Genomic DNA, 25,985 nt, shown 5'->3' with positions numbered 1-25,985 from the left:
CATATCCGGCACTGCACCTAGAAGGAGATATTATCTAAATGAAAGTAAAGGTGAGTATTCCGCTACTTACCTGCATTTGAATATACGAGTACATGCATACTTATATATCACCACAACACAATACATCATTGGCTAGAAAAGTTCTTTATTAATGCCGACAAATGGAAAATCAAAGCAATTTACTTGATTAAAAGTCAAACCCAAAAATTGAATAAACCAAACTTAGCACGCTGTTTTTCATGTAAATTGCTGCTGGCGATAGTTGGCATGAATAATTTGCATCTACAAGATATGAATAAAACTCAAAATGTTCTTTTATACCTACATACATATGTATGTATGTTCACGGAAATTGCATTTTCCCACTTCTTCTTTAGCAATTAATAACAATCTTCGACACTTTGTTATTGCAATTGCTATTACTTATTGCTCATCGCCCGTAAGTAATAGAATAATAAAATTATATTTACTTTGAACAATGTAAGTGCGAAGCTTGAAATCCTTTATTTGCGTTTCTAATTTTCTTCGCTCAAGTAATTCGCCTTGAAAGCAAACAGCTGACTTTGAAGTGATGGGATTCAAAAAGCAAAAACAAAATACATGTTTGTTTTTACTTACATACACATACGTACGTGGATGCCGTCACCTGTAGTTAATGCGCCTGTGCGTGAATAAAAACTAGTTAACGCTAGAAAAAAGTATAAATTAGTTGTACATGTTGTTTGAATCACTATTATTTTCTTCATATTTACATCAATATCGTATTCATCATTAAGTTCGTCATTGTCTCAGTTTCTATTTCGTCTCCAATATATTGTAGATATGTCAGGTATCATGATTTGGTTGACAGCTGTCTTTATAACCAGTCAAGAAAGCGCTTCCATCAGGTTTCTTACCTACGTTTCTAGGTATGGGCCATGTAAAATTTGCTTTTTGAATCGGTTATAAAAAAAAACTAATCAATATTTTTTCAAACTGTTTTTCTATTTTGAAGATTGAACATTGTCATTTATGAATGAAAAAGAATATCGTTCAAATGACTGCCACGACTGGCTTTACAGTAGGTCATTCGATCAATCCAATTTTAAAGCACATTTTCGATTGTTTGGGCTCCAATTTCATAAATGGCAACTTCTATTTCGTGTTTTAAAGCATCAATCGTCTCTGGATGGTTCGCATAGCATTTGCCCTTAACGGCTCCCCACAAAAAATAGTCCAACGGACTTAAATCACAGCTCCGAGGCGGCCAATCGATATCGGAATTTCGGCTGATTATTCGGTTTTCAAAAACGGTAGCCAAAAGTTCGAGTGTAACTTTGGCAGTGTGACAAGTTGCACCGTCCTGTTGAAACCAAATGTCGTCCATGTCATCCTCTTCAATTTTTGGAAACAACTCGTTGAGCATGTCACGGTAACGCTCACCATTTACTGTAACCGCGGCTCCTCGCTCATTTTCGAAAAAAAATGGCCCGATGATGCCGCCAGACCAAAATGTTTCCCAATTTTGTTCAAGCGTATAGCGTCCCATTTCGTAAATGTCAAACCTTTAAGTAAATTATGAACACATTTGACATGTCATTTGTATTACCATTCTCAAAGAGATAGGTGGTTCAAAAAGCAAACGCTATATGGCCCACCTTGTATCAGGTTTCTTATATATACACAGAAATTTGCATTTCTGACATTTCTGCGACATGTTTTTGCGGCATGACCTGAGGAAATTAGCTACTAGCCCTAATTTGACATATAGAAGCGAATCCGAATTTTAGGGCGACTAACTGTTTATAATATTAGCTTTTTCAAAATATTCCTCTCGCGGCGCAGTGAAACAATTTAAGCATGGACTAATAGATCAACTCTTATTGAGACGATATTAAACTCCAAAAGCGCTATAGAGATTGGAGCTATCGAATAAGAATTAGCTCCAACTACGGCAGGATAAAACGGCAGTTGAAAACGTAAGATTCGGTGAGGAATATTGAAATTAATCTTTATTTCCCTTGAAGGGTTCGCATGGATTGTTTGCGTTTTAGTAGGAGCACTGATATTTTTGTGATAAATGTGCTGAAGAACGATTCGGTCTTCTCCCAAGTCTTGTGAATTGTTTCTTGTTTTATATTGTAACTGGTAAATAAATAAAAAATAAAGTATCTGGAGTATTACTACTGCACTTTACTTTATTTAATAATGGCGATATTGCGAATAATTGCACCCCAGCTCTTTGAAAAGCAATTATAGAGTTGCAAAAGACCGAATTATTCTACAGTGTTATTTCAACACAATGGTTTTTAATGCTTTGAAAAATTTTTCTAAGTATAAAACAGCAGAAAAAGTGTCCAGAAAAAAGAAAGCGCGAAAGACTACTAGCCGCATCGATAAGATAATCGTTAGACTGTCAAAACAAGATTCTAGGAAGAGGGCTGCCTACATCCATCGCAGAAATGTTGTTCATCTGGAAAAGCCAATAACGAAAAGTTATGCTTCAATTGGCAGAAAAAGGTCTTCATGGTCGACAGGTACGGAAGAAGCCATTGGTACCAGCATTGCAACGACAACGAACTGAGTTTGCTGGAGAGCACATATCCTGGACTCAAAATCAGAGTTAGTCCAGATGGTAGGAAGTACGTGCGGTAGCCAAAACGTGTCACATTGAACAAAGTTCGTGTCATCAATAATAAAGTACGGGGCAGGTGCAATAATGGAATGATTTGGTCCGACATTCATCGTATTGAAGGTAATATGAATGCGGTCAAGTACATTGAGATACTTCAAAGCGTAATGCTTCCTTATGCGGAAGAGAATTTAACGGTGATTTAGAAATTTCAACAAGGCAATGATCCGAAGCACACTTCTCGTGTTGCAAAAAAGTTTTTCAAAAACAATTCGACCACGCTTCGGGATTGGGCATTTTCGAGTCCCGACATAAATCTAATAGAATATCTTTGGTACGAATATCACGCTGAATATCACAAATTTAGATCAGTTATTTGAAAAGGCTAAGACAGCATGGAAATCCATTCCTGGTAAACGTTGTAGAGGTTTAAGAACGTCACTGCAAAGCCACTGGCAGCAGTAATAAAGCAAAAAGAATTTTCAACAAAATTTCAATACATACATTTCCCATTCGCCTGCATTTTTTATTATTTCGCTATTATTTTACTTCGTTCTTAAGCATTTTCTCAAAGGATTTTCGAATTGTATTAACTTAAGTGCATGAAGTAAAAATATGTATGCTTTTCTTAAATAAAAAAGACTAATACAGATTGAAATCATCTTAAATTTATAAAATAAAACATACAATGCAAAACATTTAAGTGAATTTATTGAAAAAAATCTCAAGTATAGGGAACTGACTATCGTTCTTAAATATTTTTTAACGGCTGTAAACAAATAAAATAATTCCAACGGTTTTTAATCAGAATTAAATTTAAATATGTACAAATTTAAGATTGGCGACGCACACAAATCGCAATCCATAAAAATTTCCTAAGTACAAACAATTTTACTTAAGCAAAATCAGCAATTTTATTTAAAGTGAAATGAAACCAATGCCATTTAGCATAAACTAAAAGTCAGTCCGTTTCTCGATCTCGACTGGTTCGGTTTTAATTGTCGTCTTCATTTTTGTTAATAACTAACCGTAAATTAGTCATAAAATTCACGCGAAAATATGAGAGTTGCTCATTTTTACGCTTTGCATTGGCGTTCGCGTTCAATGTATGTGTTCATAGTCAGCAATGCCGATGCCAACTTGTATGGAGGCGGACCTCTAGAGCGCCAAGCAACAGGCAGCGCAGACAAAGCAGTGTAGGAAAGCGGTAGCGGGTGGGAGCGTAATCAGAAACAACAATACCAAGAAAAAACCGTTTTTGGAACTTTGGTCCGAGCATTAGTTAACACATTTTGATTAAGCATATAATAACATACATATATACATGCATACATAAATAGAACTGACCTATAGACGCATTTTTAAACAGGCGCAGTATTGTATGTATTCCCTTTAATCCACTGTGTGTTTAATTGATTAAATTGATACTATACTATCCGAATGTGTTCTACGTAGTTGTGGACTTCAAATCTTAAAAGCTTCATAAATTCTAGTTTATTTAAATTTAAATGTCAACAATAACGCAAGTTTGTCGGTCGCCGAGTACCCCTACAGTATTGGAGAGTAAGTCTTAGAGAGCTGAAAATCGTAGTCGGGTTTATAATATGTGTTTTAGAAAACTATATAGATGCTCAAATTGAATCTCAGTACCGAGTATAATCGAACAACTAGCAGGAAGAGAGTCCGAAGGGCGAGTATTGGAACAAGCTGGGCAAGGCGAACTTACTACAGCATTCGCATTGAAGTAAAAACATACATGTATTTTGTTTTTGCTTTTTGGATCCATCATCCATTCATCCATGTTATTTGTTTTCACGACGAATTTCTTGTGCAAAGAAAATTATATATATATAATTGGCGCGTACACCCTTTTTGGGTGTTTGGCCGAGCTCCTCCTCCTATTTGCGATGTGCGTCTTGATGTTGTTCCAGAAATGGAGGGGCCTACAGTTTTAAGCCGATATTTTTATGAGGAGCTTTTTCATCGCAGAGGTTTGCCATTGCCGAGGGGCGACCGCTATTAGAAAAATCTTTTTCTTAATTTTGGTGTTTCACCGAGATTCGAACCTACGTTCTCTCTGTGAATTCCGAATGATAGTCACGCACCAACCCATTCGGCTACGGCGGCCGCAAAGAAAATTAGAAACGTAAATAAAGTATTTCCAGCTTCGCGTTTGATTGAGTTGTTTGAAGTAAATATTAGTAAAACTCTGCCTGAATTTATCATTTACTCCCTGCGCAAAGTAGCCCAATTTGTAATTGTAATAACAATCGAAATTGTAAACCTGAAAAAGAACAAAAACGTCGTACTCTATCTGATAAAAGAACTAAAAGGTGGCAACTTTACATGAGGGATTTTTTTACATATAACACGTCGAGGATTGAATTGGAAGGTAAAATGCTTGCCTGCAAAAAGAGATCAGAAAGTTACGCACACTTATTTTTTGATAATAATAACAAAACCGCAATCGATATGTGATTAAAAATAATTGAACGGTATACCTACGAATTACACTCCTCAATAATAACGAATTTAATTTCAACACAAAAAACAACAAAACAAAGTCAAGGTTGGCTACACTAGATACAGTGCGATAATGGTTGGTTGGTTAGAGTGGTGATTCATCCAGAATCCAACTAGCGCTTCCGCACCATTTTGTTGCCACATCCTCGTTACCAAATTGTTTAACAGTTATTTGCAGCAGGACTATATCCAGTCTGTGCGGTTTAGGAACCTTATTAGGTTGTTGACGTCTAAGCCAGACAGCTGCTCGAGACTCTCGAACAGCGGTTTGCCCAGGGTTGACATTCTGTCCTTGCATAGGGCAGGGCATTAACAGAGAAAATGGAAGATTGTTTCTTTTTTCTCCGGTTGTTTACAACTATGACAGTATGTGTTGTGAGGGATGCCCATTTTGGCGGCTTGTTCTCCGATAGACCAGAAGCCAGTTATGACTGCCGTAAGTCTACAGGTGTCCCGTCGTTTCATGTTTATTAATGTCGACGATTGCTTGAGGTTGTAGGTGGGCCATAACGTTCTGCTGATTTTGCATTTCGTCTGGTCTCTCCATCTACACTCTGCAATTCGAAGGTATTTTAGGGAAATTGCATTCTTGACCGCACCTAGTGGGGTGAGTACTGGTACTGCAAGAGCGCTATTCATGGCAGATCCCCCTCTTGCCAGTTCATCAGCTTTTTCGTTACCTTCTATGTTCCGGTGTCCCGGGACCCAAATTAAGGTTACTCTATGGTTTTCACTCAAGTTGGTGAGGCTATTCCTACTTTGCTCCACCACTTTAGAGGTTGTTATAGTCGCATCCAGCGCCTGGATTGCAGCTTGGCTATCCGAAAGAATAGCGATATTGCCCTTGAAAGAGAAATCTGCGATTAGTAACCTACAGGCTTCCCCAATTGCTAGTACTTCCGCTTGGAAGACGCTACTGGTATTAGGGAGACGCACAGATTTTTCAATTCCAAGTCTCTGAGAATATATACCAACTCCGACACCACAATCCATTTTACTGCCATCTGTATAGACTGTGGTATCGAAGGTGTTTAGAGAGAATCCCTTATTCCATTCTTTTTTAGATGGAAATAGTGTGGCAAAATTCCTATTGAACGTTACCATCGGGACGATGTAGTCAGTCCTCACCGAGGTTAACTGAGTTTGTCGCAATAATAGACTAGCGTGACCATAAGTTTTTTCTTTCCAGCGACCCGCTTCATTTAACCTAAATGCACTCATGGTTGCCGTCTTCTTTATATGTAGGTCTATTGGAATAACGTGTGTCAGTGCATTGAGAGCCTCTCTAGGACATGATCTGATTGCACCGACCGTTATTGCACAGGCTGATCTTTGTATTCTGCCGAGTAATTTGGTATTGTACTCTCTTTCCAGAGCTTTCCACCAAACTACCGAGCCATACGTTAAAATCGGCCGTATAACCGCCTTATACAGCCATAATGTATGCTTAGGTTGAAGACCCCATCTTCTTCCAAGCATACGTTTGCAGGCATATAAAGCAATTTCTGCTTTCCTTACCCGTTCTTCGACGTTTAACTTCCAGCTAAGTTTGGAGTCCAGAATTACTCCTAAGTACTTTGCACTGGTTGATAGTGACAGAGTTTGTCCGTTGATGTTTGGTGCGATAATAGTCTTTGTTTAACAGTAATAGTCTTTGTTTAACAGTACGTTGGATTTGAGGGCACAAATGATTTTATAATTTTTAGGAAAATAAACCGTAAATGGAATAAAAATAAAAATGTAACCGTCATATATTCCTAGAAGAGCTTCGAAGCGAACTTGTTTCTCAGGAAATATCGCACGGAGCAGAGGACAGTTCGTAGTAGTCCAGTCAAAGCTGTTGTAAGAATTTGACAACCTGCTAATTTAAAACGTGAACTTTTCTTCATTCGATTCAACAGCACAAATATGTATGTATAGCAATAAATATGATACATAGTTGCAAAAAAATTAATGTGTTAAGTTCATTCTGAGGCATTATTTGTTTAAAATAAACCTAAGAGCCCTATATTTTATACTTTTATAAATAAATTATATACCTATTAAAAAAATATATAAAATACCATTATACTTGAATTATGAACAAAATATTTTCTTTCATATATTGAGCAATATTGGCCCAATATATGTTTCTTTTTTTGAGCGCAGGATAAGGGTTAAGCAACGAGAAAGAAAATTTGAACGTCTGCATACGAACGGTTTTTAAGATCTGGCAGTGGGCATATGGTTTCCTGAGGATTATTCCTATATTAATTCATACAATTTAGCTTGATTATTATAGTGTTTGTCTGTTACACACTTTGCACTCTCTACTCTGCCAAAGCCACCTCTGGAAAACTACCAGTCTTTGAATTATTTTATTGGTAAGTCAAAAAGCCGGTAGGGGCATAATGACTCTGCTAAAAATTGGAGGCAATCAAATGTAGGAAATCAAATATTTTCAAACGAGAAAATTGAATGAACTATTAGCACTTTTGGTCCATATAAATCACCGGGACCAGATGGTATTCATCCGGCAGAGTTACAGCAAACACGGGTTGTAAAATCTCCGTTCATTACTGTCATTGTTAGAAGCTGCTTGAATAGGGGCTACATTCCGTTTAATTTAGCAGAGACGAAATTCTCCTTCATACCTAAGGCAGGCAGGTCCTCACACTAATCCTGAAGATTTCAGACTTATCAGTCTAATGTCTTTCCTACTCAATTTTCTGGAAAGGATTATTGATGAGTATCTATGGGCCTTCACACCAATCGACAGGTTCTCCCCGGCACAACACGCCTACATTAAAGGCAAATCTACAGAAACTACTTGCCGGGTTCGTGGAAAAGAACCTGGCAGAAAAAAAGTTTGCTTTGGTAGCTTTTGTAAACATTGGAGCCTTCAAAAATATTAATACAAGCGCCATAGAGGGTGCTCTATACGATTTTGGTGTCGAATCTAATGTTGCTACTCTAATCGAGGCTATATTTGTCAGAAAAAAATTAACTGCAGGATTAGGCAACACAATACTCCCCAGGGAGGGGTCCTCCCCTACTTCTCTGGATTTTGACAGTGAACTCCTTGCGGCTAACCATAAAGAGAGGGAGCTTCCACATCACAGCTTACGCTGATGAGTTGGCAATCTCGGTTAAAGGCAAACTCGTGCCGAGCAGGGGACTCGGATCGAACCTCGCTAAAACTGAACTAATTATGTTTACAAGGAAACCTAGACTATAAATAATAGGTTTCGTAATTCAATTTTGTGCTGATATCCGAATGTATGCGGCGAAAAAAAATTAAATCAGCCGGCCTACTGCTACCACCTTTAATAGATTCGCCTTGAGCATACCAGCAGATTTGAGATGGCTTTATTTGTTTACAATTTAGTTTGAAAATTGTTTACAGTTTTGCCTGCATATTTTTGTGGAAATTAATATCGTGAAACATGGCCAAGCGTGTCTTGGAACGGGCAGAGATACTACACGTGTTAATGCAGGCATCCACATATTTTACTAAATTATAACGGAAAAACGCTTGCAAGCACTTTTTTGGACAGTTTCATTTAAGCAACGATTTCAGCCATACAAATCTTATATCTATAATTTTATGTATTTAATGTATTGTATTTTTCAATCATCAACAATTCTCGGAAAATAAATTAAGTACTCAAGCAAAAATGTAAAAGCTGAAAGTAAAAACAAAATTCTTGTAAGTCTGGTTTTTGCACTACTGTCACCTTGAATAGATTCGACTTGCTTCAGATACTATTAAAATTCACTGAAGCATAAAAAATGTAAGCCTGCTATTCCTTTATTTAATTTTATTTATTTAATCATTTATTAGTATAATAAGCTCACCAACTGAACTTTTTATAGTACAACAAAGACTCCAAATGGAATAAAAATAACAAGATCTACAAGAATATCCGAAAAATAAGTAAGCAACAAGACAATGTGATTGTATAGTATATGCAAAAGGTGATCAATTTAGAGGCATCGAATTTTAAATTTAAATAAAACAACGAAAATTCAAAATGATTGGGCAATCTTTATTCATTTTGTGTAGAACCATTTATAACATTTATTTTTAAAGATAATCCCTTTCAAATATTGGCCGCGACCGTAATTCGGTCATCCATAAACACCAATTTTGAATCACTCGGTATCTTGTGAATAACTTTAGTAATGTTGGCTTCCAATGCCTCAATCGAAACTGGTTTATCCATAAACCATTCAGACTTTACACACCTTCACAAAGGTGTGATATCACACGATCATGGTAGCCAACCCACTGGCCCAAGCAGATAAATTATTCACCGAAACTACGGCACAATAAATCCATTGTTTCACGAGCTGTATGGCAAATAACGCCGTCTTATTGGAACCGAATGCTGTGGAGATCACGGGCTTCAATTTCCAGCATCGAAATATTGTTTATTATGGCGCGATATTCATTCACTGTTACATTGGCGCCAACCTCGTCTTTGAAGAAACATAGTTTATGGAAATATGGTATAATCCCTATGTGGCCGATGATTCCTCCAACCCATAGGCCGCACCAAACAGTTGTTTTCAATGGATATAATAATGGATTGGATGGTTTCGGGATGCTCTTCAACCCAAATATGGCAATTTTGCTTATTGATGTAGCCATTAAGCCAAAAATGGGTCTCATCGCTGATCACCATAAGTTGGCCTGACCGCGTGATAAACACTTTTCACAGGCCGTCAATTTTCGTAACATAGGGTTTTCCAATAAGAGGTTTTATTTTGATATTCAAAGAAAAATGCGATTTTTTAATATAAATGATCGGATGTTTGTTTCATTATAAAGAGGAAGGTATGCCGTTCATAGTGGAAAATAACATCAGGCAAATAACCACCACGACCACGCTTACAGGACAATATGCTTTTCATTAAATTTTCCATAACCGAATTGCAAAGCAGCTGCCCTATGTCCTCGATAGCCTCATGAATTCCATCTTTGAGGTCTTGAATCGACCCTGTGCTGTTGGCGTAGACCTTCTCTTTCACGCAAGATCTCGGTGGCCAATTGTGATCACCTTTTCGAGAGATAACACGGGCCGGAAACATTTCCCATAAAGGATCAATGGCTTCGTTGCTTGTGTGGCACGTATTATTCCAAAGCAAAGCGTTCAACTTCTTGAAGAAAAATGTGCGTCTTTCCTGTTTAATGCCTGCAGTAGCTTAATTTCTTGCTTTAAATGCGCCCTAATTTGCATCTGTTCTTTTCCACACTGCACAGTGCCTATTACGATTCCTGCTCCCCGCCCATACTGTTTTGTTGAACCCAAAGCACGAAGAAGATTTGCTTTCAGTAATACAGATTGAAATATGGGATCTAAGTATATTTAAAATAATCTCGTTTAAGAAATCAGTTTTTCCATTTACCATTGTCAAATCCCAGCATACAGACCAATCCACATGGGAAAGCTCAGTTAGAAGATTATCAACATTCAAAGGCGGTAGTTAAAAAATTGTAAGGATGAACTGTTACGCTCTGTGATAGAATTCAATATCAAAAGAGCGAAAAAAGAAGTCATGGTCAGATATAATTGAGAATATGTATGAAAGAAATTTCCTTCGTTTATGAAATTGCCTATTTACGACAAAATATACCTACTTAAAGTATTAAACACCCATTACTTTGATTAATTAAATGCCTTCTGTGATCTAAGGAAAAAGTGTCATATACTCCTAATGAAGCCCCGACTTTCAAATAAGTGCCCGAATATTTAAATTAAACTGCAATGGAAATAGTTTAACAATTCCGTTTTATTTTAATCATAAAGGCTAAAGTTTCTAAAATGAAATCAACGTAAACAAAACAAACAACAAACCAAACTCATTTCCACCTGTACATAAAGTCAGGTAACATTTCATAGAAATAGTTCAAATCTTGTAATATTATTTATTTAACACTAGAACACCCATTGACATGCTACCCGAGCAGAAATTGTATTTTTATTATTTTTAAAGTGCTTTTGGATATATATTTTTTACGTCTAGTTTTCGACCAGACTTTACCACATTAAGTGCTGATGTAAGAAGTATGGACTTTCACAGTTTAATTAACGCACTTGAATAAAGCTTTTATCCTTGTGCTTTTTTAATGGTCATTGTGAATGCAAGTCGCATCGTCAACTGCAAACGCTTGGACTGGAGAGCTTAAAGCTTTTTCTATCTTTTAACTTCTAACATTTAAAGTGACAGATAGACAGTATAATAATGGAATAATTTAGATGTTCTCAACGGTTGGAAGTTTATTATCTGTCACTTGATTAAAAAACGAATTTAACAAAGTTTGTGACCAACATATCATTTCAATTTCGAAAATTTATTTGAAGTCATATATTAAATACGAATCGGCCAATGATACGAGTACAAAGGCATGTACTTCTGAACCACAGTCTGCATTGCTGCAGCTTCCGAAATTTGCCTTTTCGTAAGGGCTTGCTGTGTTTTAGAGTTTATTTCCGAGATGCATGCCGATACAGCTGATTGTAAGTTCGTCAGATGTCTCGGCAGGCATGCCGGAAATAAACTCCAAAACACAGCAAGCCCATGGCGAAGTTTGCAGAGGAAATTCAGTGAGAGATTCTATATGCCATGAAATACAAACACATCACCAAAATTTATGAACACGAAAAATTTATTAAAAAAAAACTCACCTTTTATTGTGAGTAACATACATTCACATATAACTAAAAATTTTCTGAATTCAATTAAAAACAATGTGAATTAAAAAAGAAAATTAAAAAAACAAATGTATGATACTACAATTAATAACAAAAAAAATTAAAATCAACATTCTCTTAATTAAAATTATAAGGCAGTGGTGTAATTAATTCTCAGTCTCTCATTCACATATCACTTCAAGTACATATGTATGTACTTTTTGAGAAAGATCGACTTTCTCCCTTTCTATATGGGCTTTCCATTCTGCTCTTTATTCTTTTTTTCATGTTTTCTTCCAGCATTTGAAACAATTGAGCATCGGACATCTTTTTCTCATTCTTATAATGCTGCATTTCTTGCGGTGGTGTGTTCGTAAAGAACTACCGTCTCGTATGAAGTTTTTGTTGTATGACTTGCTCTCGGAATTTCGGGTCTGCAAATATATTGTATGCTTACATGTCCATATGTAAAATTTATTCCTACTTTCTTACGTGATGCACAATTACGAAATGCGCCTGGGGAACAAGTGACGCTAAGCTCGGTATGTTGCATTTTGTTTGCTTTATTATTATTATTTTTTTTTAATTTAATACGAGGTAGCTCAACTGAAAAAATTTGTACTTTTTATGATTTTTCCCACCAATAATTTAATCAGCTGTTCGTAAAACTTGCAAGTTGTTACTGTTTTTGCATTCATGTACCCTTTTTGATATTTATCTCTGGATATTTTTTACATGAGCAAACCTATTGATTGCAACAAAAAGACTGGAGCAATAACCACGGATTTGATTTGTGAAACTAACAGACCGTTATACACAAGGATACAACAAGGAAAGTGATATGAAAGGTCAGCATATTGGTGCACAAAGTCATATTCTGAATAAAAATCCCAAGCAGTTTAGTCATCCAGATACATATACAGCCATGGTCATATAAATAGCACATTTAGACTTTGAAAGCAAAGAGTTGAATATGTTTTTAAATAATTATATTTTATTAGGAAAAAAGCAACATAAAAAATAAAAAAACTTTTTTGCTTCCACTTTAAAACAAAAAAATGGTCAAAAAGGATTTCAGTTCTGATTTAGTTTACGAGAACGTTGTTAACTCACGAAACCTCCTGGACACATAAATAGCGCATCCTAAAAAAATCAAATAAAAGCAAAAATAGTAAACAAATCAGATATTAAAGTAATCATATTATTTTACCACATTAGTATTTTGTACTATATCTACCGTTTTTGATTACTTCTTCAAGCCGTCGCTCCATGCTTTCTACAAGCTTGTGGCATCTTTCCTTTGGAATCGAGTACCACGCCTCCTCAACTGCGGCCCACAAATCATCAAAATTTTTAAAATTTTTGTTAGCGATTTTGACCTTAACATCATTCCACAAATTTTCAATTTGATTGAGATCAGGGCTCTGCGCCGGCCAATCCAGTACATATAGTACATTAATTTTTTCTGTTCTGAGCCATTGCTTCACTGTGTTTGCAGAGTGCTTTGGATCATTGCCCAGCATAAATGTCCAATTTAATGGCATAAACTTCAACACAAATGGCTCCATTTTATTCTTGAGTTTATCCAGATACTGAAATCTATCCATTTTACCAACCACGCGAGTAATCGGCCCTTTTGTGGGATTTCGCAAAGGCGAGTCGGTGTTTGATATATCTTTTGGAGAGAATATACATATCTTGCCGTGCCGACTTAAAAGGATCTGCTTTGCTCTTGCGTATTATGCCTCAATCCACATTAACATCACTTTTTCGCGGCATTGGTTCTCTTTCCTTTTTTTTTTTGTTTGCTTAGATAGGATGAATCTTGCTTAACTAAATTAGGAGTATTATAAACCATTTTCCGAGAGCATATCATCATTTCAGCTATTTCTGCATAGCTTTTTCCGTTTTGACTCATACGGTAGATAAGAGCTCTTTTCTCCGGCGTGCAAAGCTTTCCACGTCCCATTTTTAGTAATTACTTTAAAATTTTATTTAAGAAACAAAAAATTATACTAATATAAAAATCGCTGAAACAATATTAAAGTTGTACTCTCCTCTGCACAAGTTAAAATTTTTGTGTCCACTTCAGCAATAAGCATAAATAAAATAGAACGCAAAAAAATCCGTCCAAAAAAAACGGTAAACTCCTCGCATAAAAGTAAGCTTAATAACGGTAATAAATGTAAACAAACAAATTTATTTGATCAAAGCAGAATTCGTACTAAAAACTTAACTTAACATATAGGTAAGGTTCAAATTTGTGCTATTTATCTGTCCATATCTGTATATATTTTATTTATTCGCCCCATAGTGAAGCATAGAGCCACAACGAAACTCTTTAATCTATCCCTATCCAATGGCATTCTTTTTATTTCATTCCAGTTCAATTCACTTGATATTATTACTTTCTCTAGCTGTCTTCACCAAGCTTGCGCTTGACGTCCCCTTCTGCGTATTCTCTGTGGGTTCTATTTGATGGCTTGCCTCGTAATATCTTATGCAGGTTTTCTAAGCGTGTGGGTTTTCTTTTCAGAATATTTGTATTAATGCGCGTATAATTAGTCAGTTCCCATAGAATGTCGTTGAATATAGTTTCTGGCCACCTTATCTTTAGTATCATATATGCCTATGACAATGATTTGTAAAAGATTGCATTGTATTAGCCGTGGTGGAGCATTCCATTTATCGCATGGTAAAACGGAATTAAACATTCTTAATTTATGTAGTGACACACGACAGGGATGAGGAGCTGCAGATGTTTTTTCAATTGCCGGAATGCTTCCGCGACTCATTAATTCTGTTGACTCAAAGAAAGAAAGAGAGGCATTATTTCGACACTATGAGTAAAATTGGCTGCCGGTTTGTGTGACAAATACTTATATACATTTCGTTCAAACAATTCTACTTACATACATATATATGTATGTACATAGCTTATACACATATTGATATCTTTTAAAGAGCTTGGTGGGTATGCTTGTATTAGTATAAGGTAGTAAGTACTGTTTGTAAAAGCTTTAAATATATGTATGTTTTTCATTGATTATAATTATGAAATTTCAGTTGAAGCATGACGCGGGTACATAGCCGAACTTCAGCAAGACTTTATATACATGCATGCATCCGTCGATGATTATAAATTTTAACACTTAATTTTAATTCTTTAACAAAAGCCGCAGGAATTAATCAATGCAGCCTTTATTCAAGAAATTTTCAACAAAATCTCGAATTAGTCAGAATTTTAGAAAACTTTTGCGTATATAATATAAAACTTTATTTAATTTTAGTACAATACAGAGTCTCAAAAATCGCTTTGGTTTGACAAATTTTTATAGATGGTCTTGCGCATTTGTAGCCACAATAGCCGAGTAGGTTTGTGCGTGGCTACCATTCGGTAGTGCCCACTGTGGGAATGAAACACCCCAGCAGCCTTTGGCAAACGCCCGATTGTATTACTGACATGAAAAAAGCTCCTCAGAAACCATCTGCCTTTAAACAGTTTAAAAATTGTATTAAGAATGTTAAAGAATGAATAATATTACAAAATACTATACAAAAAATTCTGACTCGAAAAATGTTATATATATTAAAAACAAATCATCATGCACTCAATTATGATCGCTACTGTACTTCATTGTATAAAATAATAAAAGCCTTATAAATCAAAGTTCCACACTTTGTACAAAATACGCAAACATTAAAAAATTGAAAAAGGTTGTCATCACAATTATAAAAATCAAATTAAAAAAAAATCCAAAATGAATCCGGGTTGAAAACTTACTCTGTATTATACTAAAATTTAATGGGCTATAAAACTATTTACCCAGAAGTTTTCAAAGGTTCGGTTGAAAAAGCCGAAAATTTGGTAATAGTTTTTTGAAATTTCTTAAGTCTTTGTGATGCAATAAACTTTTTGGTATGCAATAAACTATATTTTTATAACAAAAAGTTAGCGTGAAAAGTATTGTAAAAAGATAAAGTGACTTAATTATGTGCGCACATACATTTGTACGTATCAGTTTCATATGTAGAATTTCAAGCGTTGGGCCGCCGCAATATCAAATTGGGAAGGGCATGCCCCTGTTCGATGCGGGTATGAGATGTCAATTAATAAAATTCTGCCGTAAAAGCTCTCAGTTTTGCCGTGAAACCTTCTGCCATTCGAAAATGGAATACAACTGTACGTCACCCTCTTCGGATGGAAACTTCAAATAACTAATAAAGTTTATGCGCGTACATATATAAATATGTATATCCGCGGTTAGGCGAAACATTTTATCATGCTATTAATTCATGTCCAAAGTACGAAATCTTAGTATTAGTATCCTATGTGTTACGTACAAGCACTCTCAGAGAGTAATTAGAACCCAGTCGTAATTTTAGATGGAAAGTTTAAGTTGTACCAAGGCGGATATACAGAGTATTGTTTATAAGCGCGCGGCAGCATTTTGCCAAGCGTAAACGCGAAAAAAGAAAATGAATAATGCATTTCAAACGTAGTGTGATTTCATTATATTTGGCTGGAAAATCACAACCAGCGATTGTTCGTGAGCTCGAGCTCCTTAAAGTAAATAAAGTTTTTGTTTATCGCACCATTACGCGTTACAATGATGCTGGTAGCATCGCGAAACGTCATGAAGGTGGTCATCAAAAGACTGCAACATCACGTGAAATGGTTCAAAAAGTGAAGAAGTGACTTGAGTGAAACTCCCGGTAGCAGATCATGGACGTTTTAACAGGACTCGGCACCCCCTCCCAAAGCTCGAGTGAAGAAAGAATGGCTAAAAAATAACGTTCCGAACTTCATAACGTCCACAAAATGGCTCTCAAACTCACCATACGCGAATCCGATTATTCCCTTTGGGCCATTTTGGAGAGCAAGGTCCGAACTAAAAGATTCACCAGTCTCGAGCCTGAAGAAAGCCATTGTCCGCGAGTGGGCTAAAATACCTGCAAGTCGCTTCGGGGGCAAGTTACTATTCGTTTCTGGACCGTCTCAAGGCCTTAGTCAAGATGGTCATATCGAGCAAAGTAAATTGATTCTTAATTTTGTATAATTTTTACTTATTTTTTACTTTGAAAATTAATATTCCAAACTAAGTTTATGGCCTTTTTAATTAGTTACACTGCGAGTGCCCGACCCTGTACACAAGGTAAAGTTAGTAGATTTGTTTTTATTCCGATTTGGTGGTTTGAATATCAAAGTGACTTGCTTTTTGTTGTTATTTCGTGTGCTTGTTTAAATTCTGGTTGAATTTTGACATTCAAATCGCCAAATTTCAGAAACTAAATACATATAAATATTCTTGTTGCTCTAGAGATTTCACTTTGCATTGATTCGCCCTGGGTTGTACTGTATTCGCAAAGATGTTTATGTTTATGTACATGTGCGTTTAATCTAAAATAAATATCGAATGATTACACTGGTTTACAATTAATTAATTATTTTTCTACCGAAGAACCAGACCATCCAGTGCCTATGTGAAATGATCGCTGAATCCGAAAATCTATATAATTTTTTTTCTCATATAGGAATAACGAAATATGTATATCGAAAAACAGGTATTTGTAAGTGTTTTATTAATACTTTATATCCTTTGAAAATTCATTAGATTTCACAAATAATAATAAAATTTTGAATAAATGTTATCGTCCATCTTGGAATTTTCTCTGGTATGTTAATTCAAGTCTGATGCCGACGTTGCTGTCCGTGATTCCATTTTATTACCCTATAGTATGTATGTAACTTTTTACAACGAAAAGCAACTAAAGCTATTACGAAAATCAATTCTGTGTTGGCCACTCATTTAACCTAACTTAATAATAGCATGCAAATAACTTTTATATCTATTGCCAGATATTTTTTCTTTTATATCTTAAATTTTTTCTAGAAGAAATGAGTAAAAAATGTTCCAAACTCTTTTTTTAAGTATTTATTACAATGCGCATAAATAGAAAATTTCCATACTTAAGCAAAAGAAAAACAGTTTTTTGTTACTTTGTAAATAGCTTGAAAATGTTTAATTGTAATAAAAAGTTAAACATAAACAAACTATAAAAAATCGAATTATCTTTAATTTGGTTTATCGTTTATCGGTTAACGAATTCTAGAGATAGTAGAAATTGTTATGATCCTTTTTTCCAAATCCGTTATTTGGCGATATCTTACAAACTACAGGACAGAAAATGATTTGGATTTTTGGACTCAGTAATCGATTTAAGATAGGAATTTTTTGACGGTAAACTAGTGTTATCAAAGGGAGCCCTCGTGGCAACTTCTCCGAAACTTGTAATCAAAGTATACTATCACTGAAAACAATTCTCCAATCATAAACAGCAGTTAATAGTAAGCTAGTGCGTATATGTATATGTATATTAGGGCGGAACAATTTGTATGGAACTATTTTTTTTTTATTTTCGTGTTTTATTTATTTTATTTTACATTAAATTATAAATCTATTTTCGTCTTTTATTTATTTTATTTTATATTAATCTATAAATCTATTAGACTATAACTCTAAAGTCAACTTCGAAACTCCCATGTTTTAAGAGAAGCTCACTTAATTCAGCCATTTATAATATTCGAAATATATTTTATGTTAAAATTTCCTTATCGTTATTTTTTTTATTAAAATATAGTTCACTGCATAATAAAAATATTTCAAATCAAAGTAAGAAACATTGTACATAATTCACAAAAATTTTGACAAATTAAAAACAATGTGCATCAAAACTTAAAAAATTTTAAACAGAATCTTTATAAAACTTCTGGATATGCAGTTTTATTAATTTTAAATCTAATATATGTATAAAGTGAAGGTTTAGAGGCGCTTCAAAAACGCTTCAACAAATTTTTTACAAACGATGTTGTTGAGTATTTTTTTGCAAATACGCAACGTACGCAAACAAAATTTATTTATGATATCTATGTATTTTTAATTTAAAAATATCTTGCGAAAAATATCCGGTACAAAGCAAAATATATAGAATTTTTTAATATTGTAATAGGAAAAGTCACTGCATGTAATATTTTTTATATATTAGTCGAACTAAAAATTTGGGGAGCTCGAAAATTACTTAAGAGACATCCTTTCTTATAATTTTATGTAGAGTCTCACTCTGCTAGGAACGATGTGGGAAAAAAATTTGCCCACTCTAATGTATATATGTATATCGTTCCCAAGCATAACAAATCATATGCGGCGCGGCAACACATCTACTGCTCTCCCAACCCTTAATCTAAATAATATTCATTCAAATGATAAGAGCAATAGGTAATTCGTCCACGAAAACTGTCGAAGTTCACAATTGAATATTCAGTATTGTTCGAACGTTCAATGACAATTGGTGCAAGTGTTAAATACGAGCTTTGAAACAAGTACCGTTGAGCAAATTGCTTCCATTGTTATTTATTTCGATTTTGTGTTGCATTTTGAAATCTGAGACGAGAATTAGCAAGGCGCAATCATAAAAGGTGTCGTTACTAGAGCAGCAAAAAGCAAATTTTGTGCGTTTTGGTGGTCTGAATGTCGAAGTGATCTGCTTTTTTGTTGTTATTTTTGCTGTTCATTTGCACTTAAGTTCGTAATTGTAGATGTATTTTAATTTTTTTAGTTTTTATTTAATCAAAGTTTCGCAGTTTTACTTTCCCTTACATAGAACTTAGAAAATTTGTTAAAAAATAGTTTACGGACGCATTTTTTCTGGTAAAGAAAATAGTTACATACTATGTAGTTAAACAAACCGCAAAATTTTAAATGTGATTTCAACCAAAATTAAGTCCATGATTTAACAACACTCAGTGCACATACTTTTCAATACTACACATAGAGGGGGTGACAGTTATAATCTAATTACATTTAATTGACGAATTTTCATTTCCACCTGTCATAATTGTATGGAGATGAAATGGAATTATATTTCGTGCATTGTATATATGTATGTATGTGCATATTGGTAGTTTATACTTTTGTCGCAATTTAAGTCAATATTTTGCATAATGACTACCCAATTTTATCAGTGGCTCGTCGAATGTCGCCTTTCCGTTCCGGAAAACCAAACGGCGTCAAATCGCTTGACCTTGATAATGTATGGGACATTGAAATACCATTATTGGATTTTCAACGCACCAAATGTTTTCTTTGAAATACACATAGCCTATAAATATTTTTAAATTGATTAAAAACACAATATTAATTTGTAGTTGAAAATATATTTTATTTATTTATTTATTCCTCTTAAGCCACACAAGCAAAAGAAAATAACAAGATTCACTTCATTATTTACATAACAGTAAGTAAGTAATTGCAGCAAATTGTAAATATAACCACCAGAAAGTGTGCGTACATTTGTTTATTTTAATAATACCATTACTTTAGTGAATTTTTTGCGCTCGTGCGTACTTTTCATTATTTCTTATTATAATAGATCGGTTAGCAAACTCAGTTGCACATTTTATTTAAAATTGCTAATTATTTAAAAAATTTGAAAACCAAAGCAAAAGAAATTAGAGTATCAGAAAGAAAAATAATTATAAAATTGGAGAAAGATGGAAATTACTTCCGAAGTGTTGGCGAAACTATTGGGATAATGTATTCTTCTGTTCAACACGCAGTAAAAAATTCCAAACAATCCGGGATTTTCACATCTAAGCCTAGGTATGGCCGTCCCAGACCACTATCGGTCCGAGAAGGATGCAATGTAATCAATATGGCAAAGGTTAACCTTTGAACTATTTTCTAAACAATTGTTAAAAACGTTAACCAAACATTAAGTATTTATGCGGAAACTGCTAGAAAAGTTTTATGTAAAGCTGAATACTGGTAGTGTCGCTTTATTTCATTTTTTGAAAGCGCATTAAACTTGCTAATAATTATATACCATAAATAAGCCTACAGAGTTTTGGAAACAAGTAGTTTTTTCAGACCAAATCAGGTGCAAATCAGGCACTGTTCTTGAGAAATAAAATCTTGTTAGTACAGGCAAACACGTCGGTTGTGGAGATATGGTGTGGGGATGATGGCGGCTAATGGTGTGTGTGTCAATTAAAATTTATAATCGACAATGGATAAATGGAAGTATTTGAACATTTTAAAAAAGAATTCGAAACAGAGTGCAGAAAATCTTGGTTTATAAAGAACCTTTTGTTTCCAACAAGACAAAAAAACGCACAGCCGAGATTGTTGAGTTTTAACTCTCTTACAACGCTCTAAAATATATCAAAACACCCCCACAGTCGCCGAATCTCAATCCTATTGAACATGTGTGGAATCCATTGGAAAAAATTATTCGACAGCATGTAATAACCAGTAAGGTGGCTTTGCAAAGTGATATGCGGGCAGAATTGGCAAAGATTACAGCTAAGAAAGCACAGAAGTTGGTAAACTTAATGCCAAATAGACTTTTTTCTTAGAGATTTATATTGTGTTTTTAATTAATTTAAGAATATTTGTAAGGTGTACGCAGACTTTATGGACTATGTGTATATTATTATATGTATTTACAGTCTGTCTAATAGAAGCCCGCCAAAAACTATGTGTGCAATTAAATTCTAACACACTGCATTGTATGGGCTTATAATATTTATTATACGCAATATATTCAATAAAATCTATAGTCTCCACCATTATCTATTATGGCTTTACATCTTCGAGTCATACTTTGTGCTAATTTCTGCGCAAGTTGTGGAGGTAATCGGCTCCAAATCAGCTTAATATACCTTGATAACTGTTTGATCATCCATATTTTTTTACCCTAAGTTTTTTCTTCACTATTGCCCAAATGTTTTCAATAGTGTTGGCATCAGAGGACTGTGAAGGACAAAGTTGTTTCCACTCTACACACCTTCTTCTAATGATGTTTTGCATCGTTGCCTTCTTGTAAAATCTAATTCTTTCTAATACCTTCTCAGCTGACAATAATAATGGTTTTTGGCTAATTTTAATCATCAAATCTGTACTCAAATGGATATTTCGGAGAAGCAGTTCCAAACATGAAACATAACTGGATGGTTAACAGTTCGTTGATAGTTTCAATTATTATCAGTACACCAGGACCGACGAATGCAACTCCCAAAAAGAAGATTCATCCGTGATAATGGCTCTAGAATTTAAGGTCTTCTGCAACTATAAGTTCGGCTTGTCACAAACAAATCATTGATCTTCTGATCTTGATTCGTCCGGGGAAGTCGTCAACGTTTTTAACTTCGGTATACCGTTACACAACATCTTCGACTTCTTCCAATATTTTGCTGCAGATACACGTGACATTTTTAGACCCTTAGTGTTTGTACGTACTTTGTAAAAACACTGTACGCTTCTTAACCCTTTAATTCTAACAAATTGCACAACAAAAAGGTATAATACGCCTATTTGCAGCATTTAATTTTTTTATAATGGAGCTTTAAGCTTGAATTTTGCCGCTTCCATTAGACAGATTGTACGTAAACAAACGAATTACAGTGTAAACATAATTTCCAGCACGCAGTCGAAACAGTTAACAATTCCCTCAAACCCAAAACCTGCAAATCTAGGGATACGTATTTTTATTCTACGTGTGTATGCAGATGCATTTGTTCACCCGGTCCCCTGTTGAATGTATGATAATATGTGATATGTAAATATATAAATTTAATTGTGTTGGACCGAAGAGCCGCGGCAATATGTTTCATTTCTTTCTTTGGAAAAGATATATACTACCTCAAATGTGTAGATTGGTTTAGCACGCTTTCATCTATCCTAAAAAACCAGGTGTAATCTGCCGCACACCCAACTAACACACAAACGGGGGTACTTTCGGCAATTTTGTCATTTCCTCCCCGATATAAGTTTAATAAAGACCTGTTAAGTTTCCTTACTGTCGGCGCACTAGAACGATAGCTCAGAGATATGCGGGAATACCAACAATGTAACACCAGTAGGTCCGGGCATTGTCAATTATCTGAATTTACAGTGCTATCGACCTATGAAATTGATAAATTGTTTTGTCCCGAAATAATCTTATTGATAAATAGCTTATTTTTGATTTTCGGCTAGAGATCTGCAAGGGATCTCACTGCAGGTATCCTAGATTATTCAGATGAGAAGCATACTTTTTCTGAAAGGCACATCAGTAATTTTTTATGCCAAAAATGTTCATTGGACGGCGTGAAATTGGTAAGAGTACTGATGAAAACGTTGTGAGTTTTAGGAGAAAAGTTAGAAATAGAATTTCGTCGAGTTCAGGCTTAGATACTGATTAATCATATGTAAGTGAAAATATTGCAAGAATTACTAACAGAACTGGCAGAAGAGAAATTGAACACAACTAATGATTCATTGGATAGTATCCAATGGAACGAGTTCGATAGCAGGCAACAATAATTTCCGTTCACTGGGAAAAGCGAACTTTTGTTGGATTTGGCGTCTGACATTAGCCCAGGTGAAGTTCTTTCGCTATTCTTGAATGAAACAGTAATAAGTTTTTTAGTCACAGATACTAATAGATATACAGAGCAGAAATTACTTGAACATGAAATGACTGGTCACGCTGGACAAAGTAAATGGAATCTCGCCACTTCCGAAGAAATTAAAAAATGTATAGAATTGATGATTTGGATGGGACTAGTACAAACAATGCTAAAGAAATGTTGGTCAACGGATCCTATATGCAATTTTTTATTGCCGGGGAGAACAATGTCCCGCAATAGTTTTGAATTACTGCTATCAAACTTGGATTTACGTAGCAATGAAACGATAGTACAAAAAAAGAGACTTGGAAAAGTTTTACCACTTGTAGACATATTTATGGTTAATTATTAGAAGGTTTTTTCTTCAGACAAAGAAATTGTTGTCGATGAGACAATCGTTCCTTGGAGGAGACGACAAGTATTTCGGCAGTATATTCCAGTAAAGTCACAGAAGTACGGCGTAAAACTATTCAAACGGTGCTCCACCGAACTCCACCACACATGGTCTTCAAAAATATTTTCTGGTCGAGATACTAGCGGAAAAAAAGGTAGCAGAAATTGTCTTCACTGAACTTGCAAACAAATTATTGAACGAATGGTTGTCCTCAAAAAATACTGTGCCCAACACTAATAGGCAGAAAAGAGGAAATCTGTCTCACCACTTGCCGATTCGCAAGAATCAGCAGGGCAAGCCTGTAAGAAAGTTGTGCGTAGTGTGTTACCAAAAGAAGAGGAAATTTTTCGGACGACAACAAGCAAAAAAACCTTAAAAAACGACAACGTATTGTTTGAATTGCCCAAAATCGCAAGATGTGCTTGGACTATTTCAACAAATATCATGCGACATAGAATAAAATTAAATTAGTGTATAAATTAATCAAAAGTAGAGTGTTATTTATGTATTTTTTATATTTTTATGTTGTACGTTCTATACGAGTATTTATACTTCTGAACTTGTTCCATTAATAAAGTAATAAGTATCTTAAAAAATGTTAGTTAGATTTTTGCCATGTAAATAATACCAAAAAATTTTAATTCAATTCATACTTAAACACGCTTTTGTATTGTATCAATTTCTAGAAAACAGAATGAGTTGCGTGAGCGAGGTGATTGGCCTAGCCTGCATTTTGGCGCTTATCTTGAGTTTTTCTTCAAAAGCGCCGTACCAACTGAAAATGGCTGTGTTCATGATTGGTTCTGGTGCTATTGTTCTTATTTGCATACCTCTAATGCTTTTCAGACCGCGTGATTATAGGAACGCATTGTAAGTAATATAAATTATGAAAAAAATTCTTTGCCAATTTCTATTACACATGATTTCTATTCTCTGAATATTAAATATTTATCTAAACAGCATACCAGCTTGGGGTTGTCGACAACTTTGCAAAGCACTAGGTGTTACAATGATGGTGCAAGGTCTAGAAAATATTCGCGTGGAACACGGCGCTGTTGTGCTTATTAATCATCAAAGCTTTCTTGACCTGTGTGGTATACAATTTTATATTAAATAATTTTATACACAGATATGCCTACAAATATTTTTTATTTGTTTATAGGACTAGCGTATTTATGGCCAATAATTGGGCGAGCAACAGTAGTAGCTAAAAAGGAAATCCTTTTCTTTCCTTTCTTTGGCTTGGGCGCGTGGCTATGGGGTACGCTTTTCATAAACCGCTCTAGTAAAAAAGATTCTATCAACGCCTTACAGAAGGAGTCCAAGGCAATTCAAGAACATAATTGCAAGCTATTATTTTTCCCCGAAGGTACCCGTAATATGAAAGATACATTGTTGCCTTTCAAAAAAGGACCCTTCCACATTGCTCTCCAGAGTCAATGTCCTATCCAGCCGGTTGTTATATCTAAATACTATTTTTTAAATGGTGAAAATAAAACATTCCGTCCAGGCCATGCCATTATAAAAATTTTGCCTGAAATTCATACTGCCGGATTTGCCCCTGGTGATATGGATGAAATTATCAAAATCACCAGAAATACCATGGACTACGAATATAAAAAATTAAATCAAGAAATACGAAGACATTGATATGAGATGCTGATACATAAGTATATGTGTGTATATCTGTGACAAAAATGTGCATAGTAACTAATGTAAAGAAATATGTTCATATGTACAAGTTAACGTATTTAAAATTACGTATGTGTATAACTAAAAGATACAAGAAGCAAAACTTGTATACCACATTTCGCTACAATATTCCTAAATAAATATGTATACAATACAGAACTGCTAAGTTACATTCATACAAATTTAGATAGTTGGAATTTAAATTAAAAATCAGTTAAATTTAATATTTGTTTGTCATTGAAATTTTATATACAAGAAAAAATATTTATGTAAGTATATTAAGTAAACATGTTGAATAAAAAAAAATTATCTAATATTATCTAATATAATTGACCATTATTTCCTCGCCTTGAACAATTCGTGACTTCTGAACTTCTACCCGTTTCGTTTTTATGCAATCAATTTAGCTTATTTTCCAACTGTCAAACTACACGGTTCCCACGATCAGCCCCTACACGTGTCGCAACGTTAGCGAAATTGAATTTCAGAATAAGTGCAAATAGACCATTTCACAAGACAACGAAATGCCTGTGGGAAACGGTCAATATGGTATTTTAGTTTCAATTTTATTTTGTCCCAGTCCCTAGCATTGAGTAAGTAATAACATAGTCACTACTTCGAATTATACTGGCATCATGG

The 25,985-nt window shown here is 34.7% G+C and overlaps 1 protein-coding gene across 3 annotated transcripts in view; it reads left to right on the top strand.

The window, feature by feature from the left end:
• Positions 1 to 25,570, top strand: part of LOC129247627 (1-acyl-sn-glycerol-3-phosphate acyltransferase alpha) — a 46,969-nt gene extending 21,399 nt beyond the window's left edge. Inside the window, exons 1-4 of one of the 3 annotated variants that reach the window (XM_054886826.1) lie at positions 19,117 to 19,192; positions 24,341 to 24,524; positions 24,615 to 24,748; positions 24,817 to 25,570. In XM_054886826.1, the coding sequence (XP_054742801.1) occupies positions 24,349 to 24,524; positions 24,615 to 24,748; positions 24,817 to 25,304 (798 nt within the window). In that variant the 5' untranslated portion in view covers positions 19,117 to 19,192; positions 24,341 to 24,348 and the 3' untranslated portion in view covers positions 25,305 to 25,570. Of the gene's footprint in view, positions 1 to 19,116; positions 19,322 to 24,340; positions 24,525 to 24,614; positions 24,749 to 24,816 lie in introns of those variants that run through there. The other 2 variants (XM_054886823.1, XM_054886825.1) reach the window with 2 other exon arrangements.
• The last annotated feature ends 415 nt before the right edge of the window (positions 25,571 to 25,985 follow it).

The sequence above is a fragment of the Anastrepha obliqua genome, chromosome 5 (assembly GCF_027943255.1).
Source record: "Anastrepha obliqua isolate idAnaObli1 chromosome 5, idAnaObli1_1.0, whole genome shotgun sequence".
Classification (NCBI taxonomy): Eukaryota; Metazoa; Arthropoda; class Insecta; order Diptera; family Tephritidae; genus Anastrepha; species Anastrepha obliqua.
This window is presented reverse-complemented; position numbering and strand designations above follow the sequence as displayed.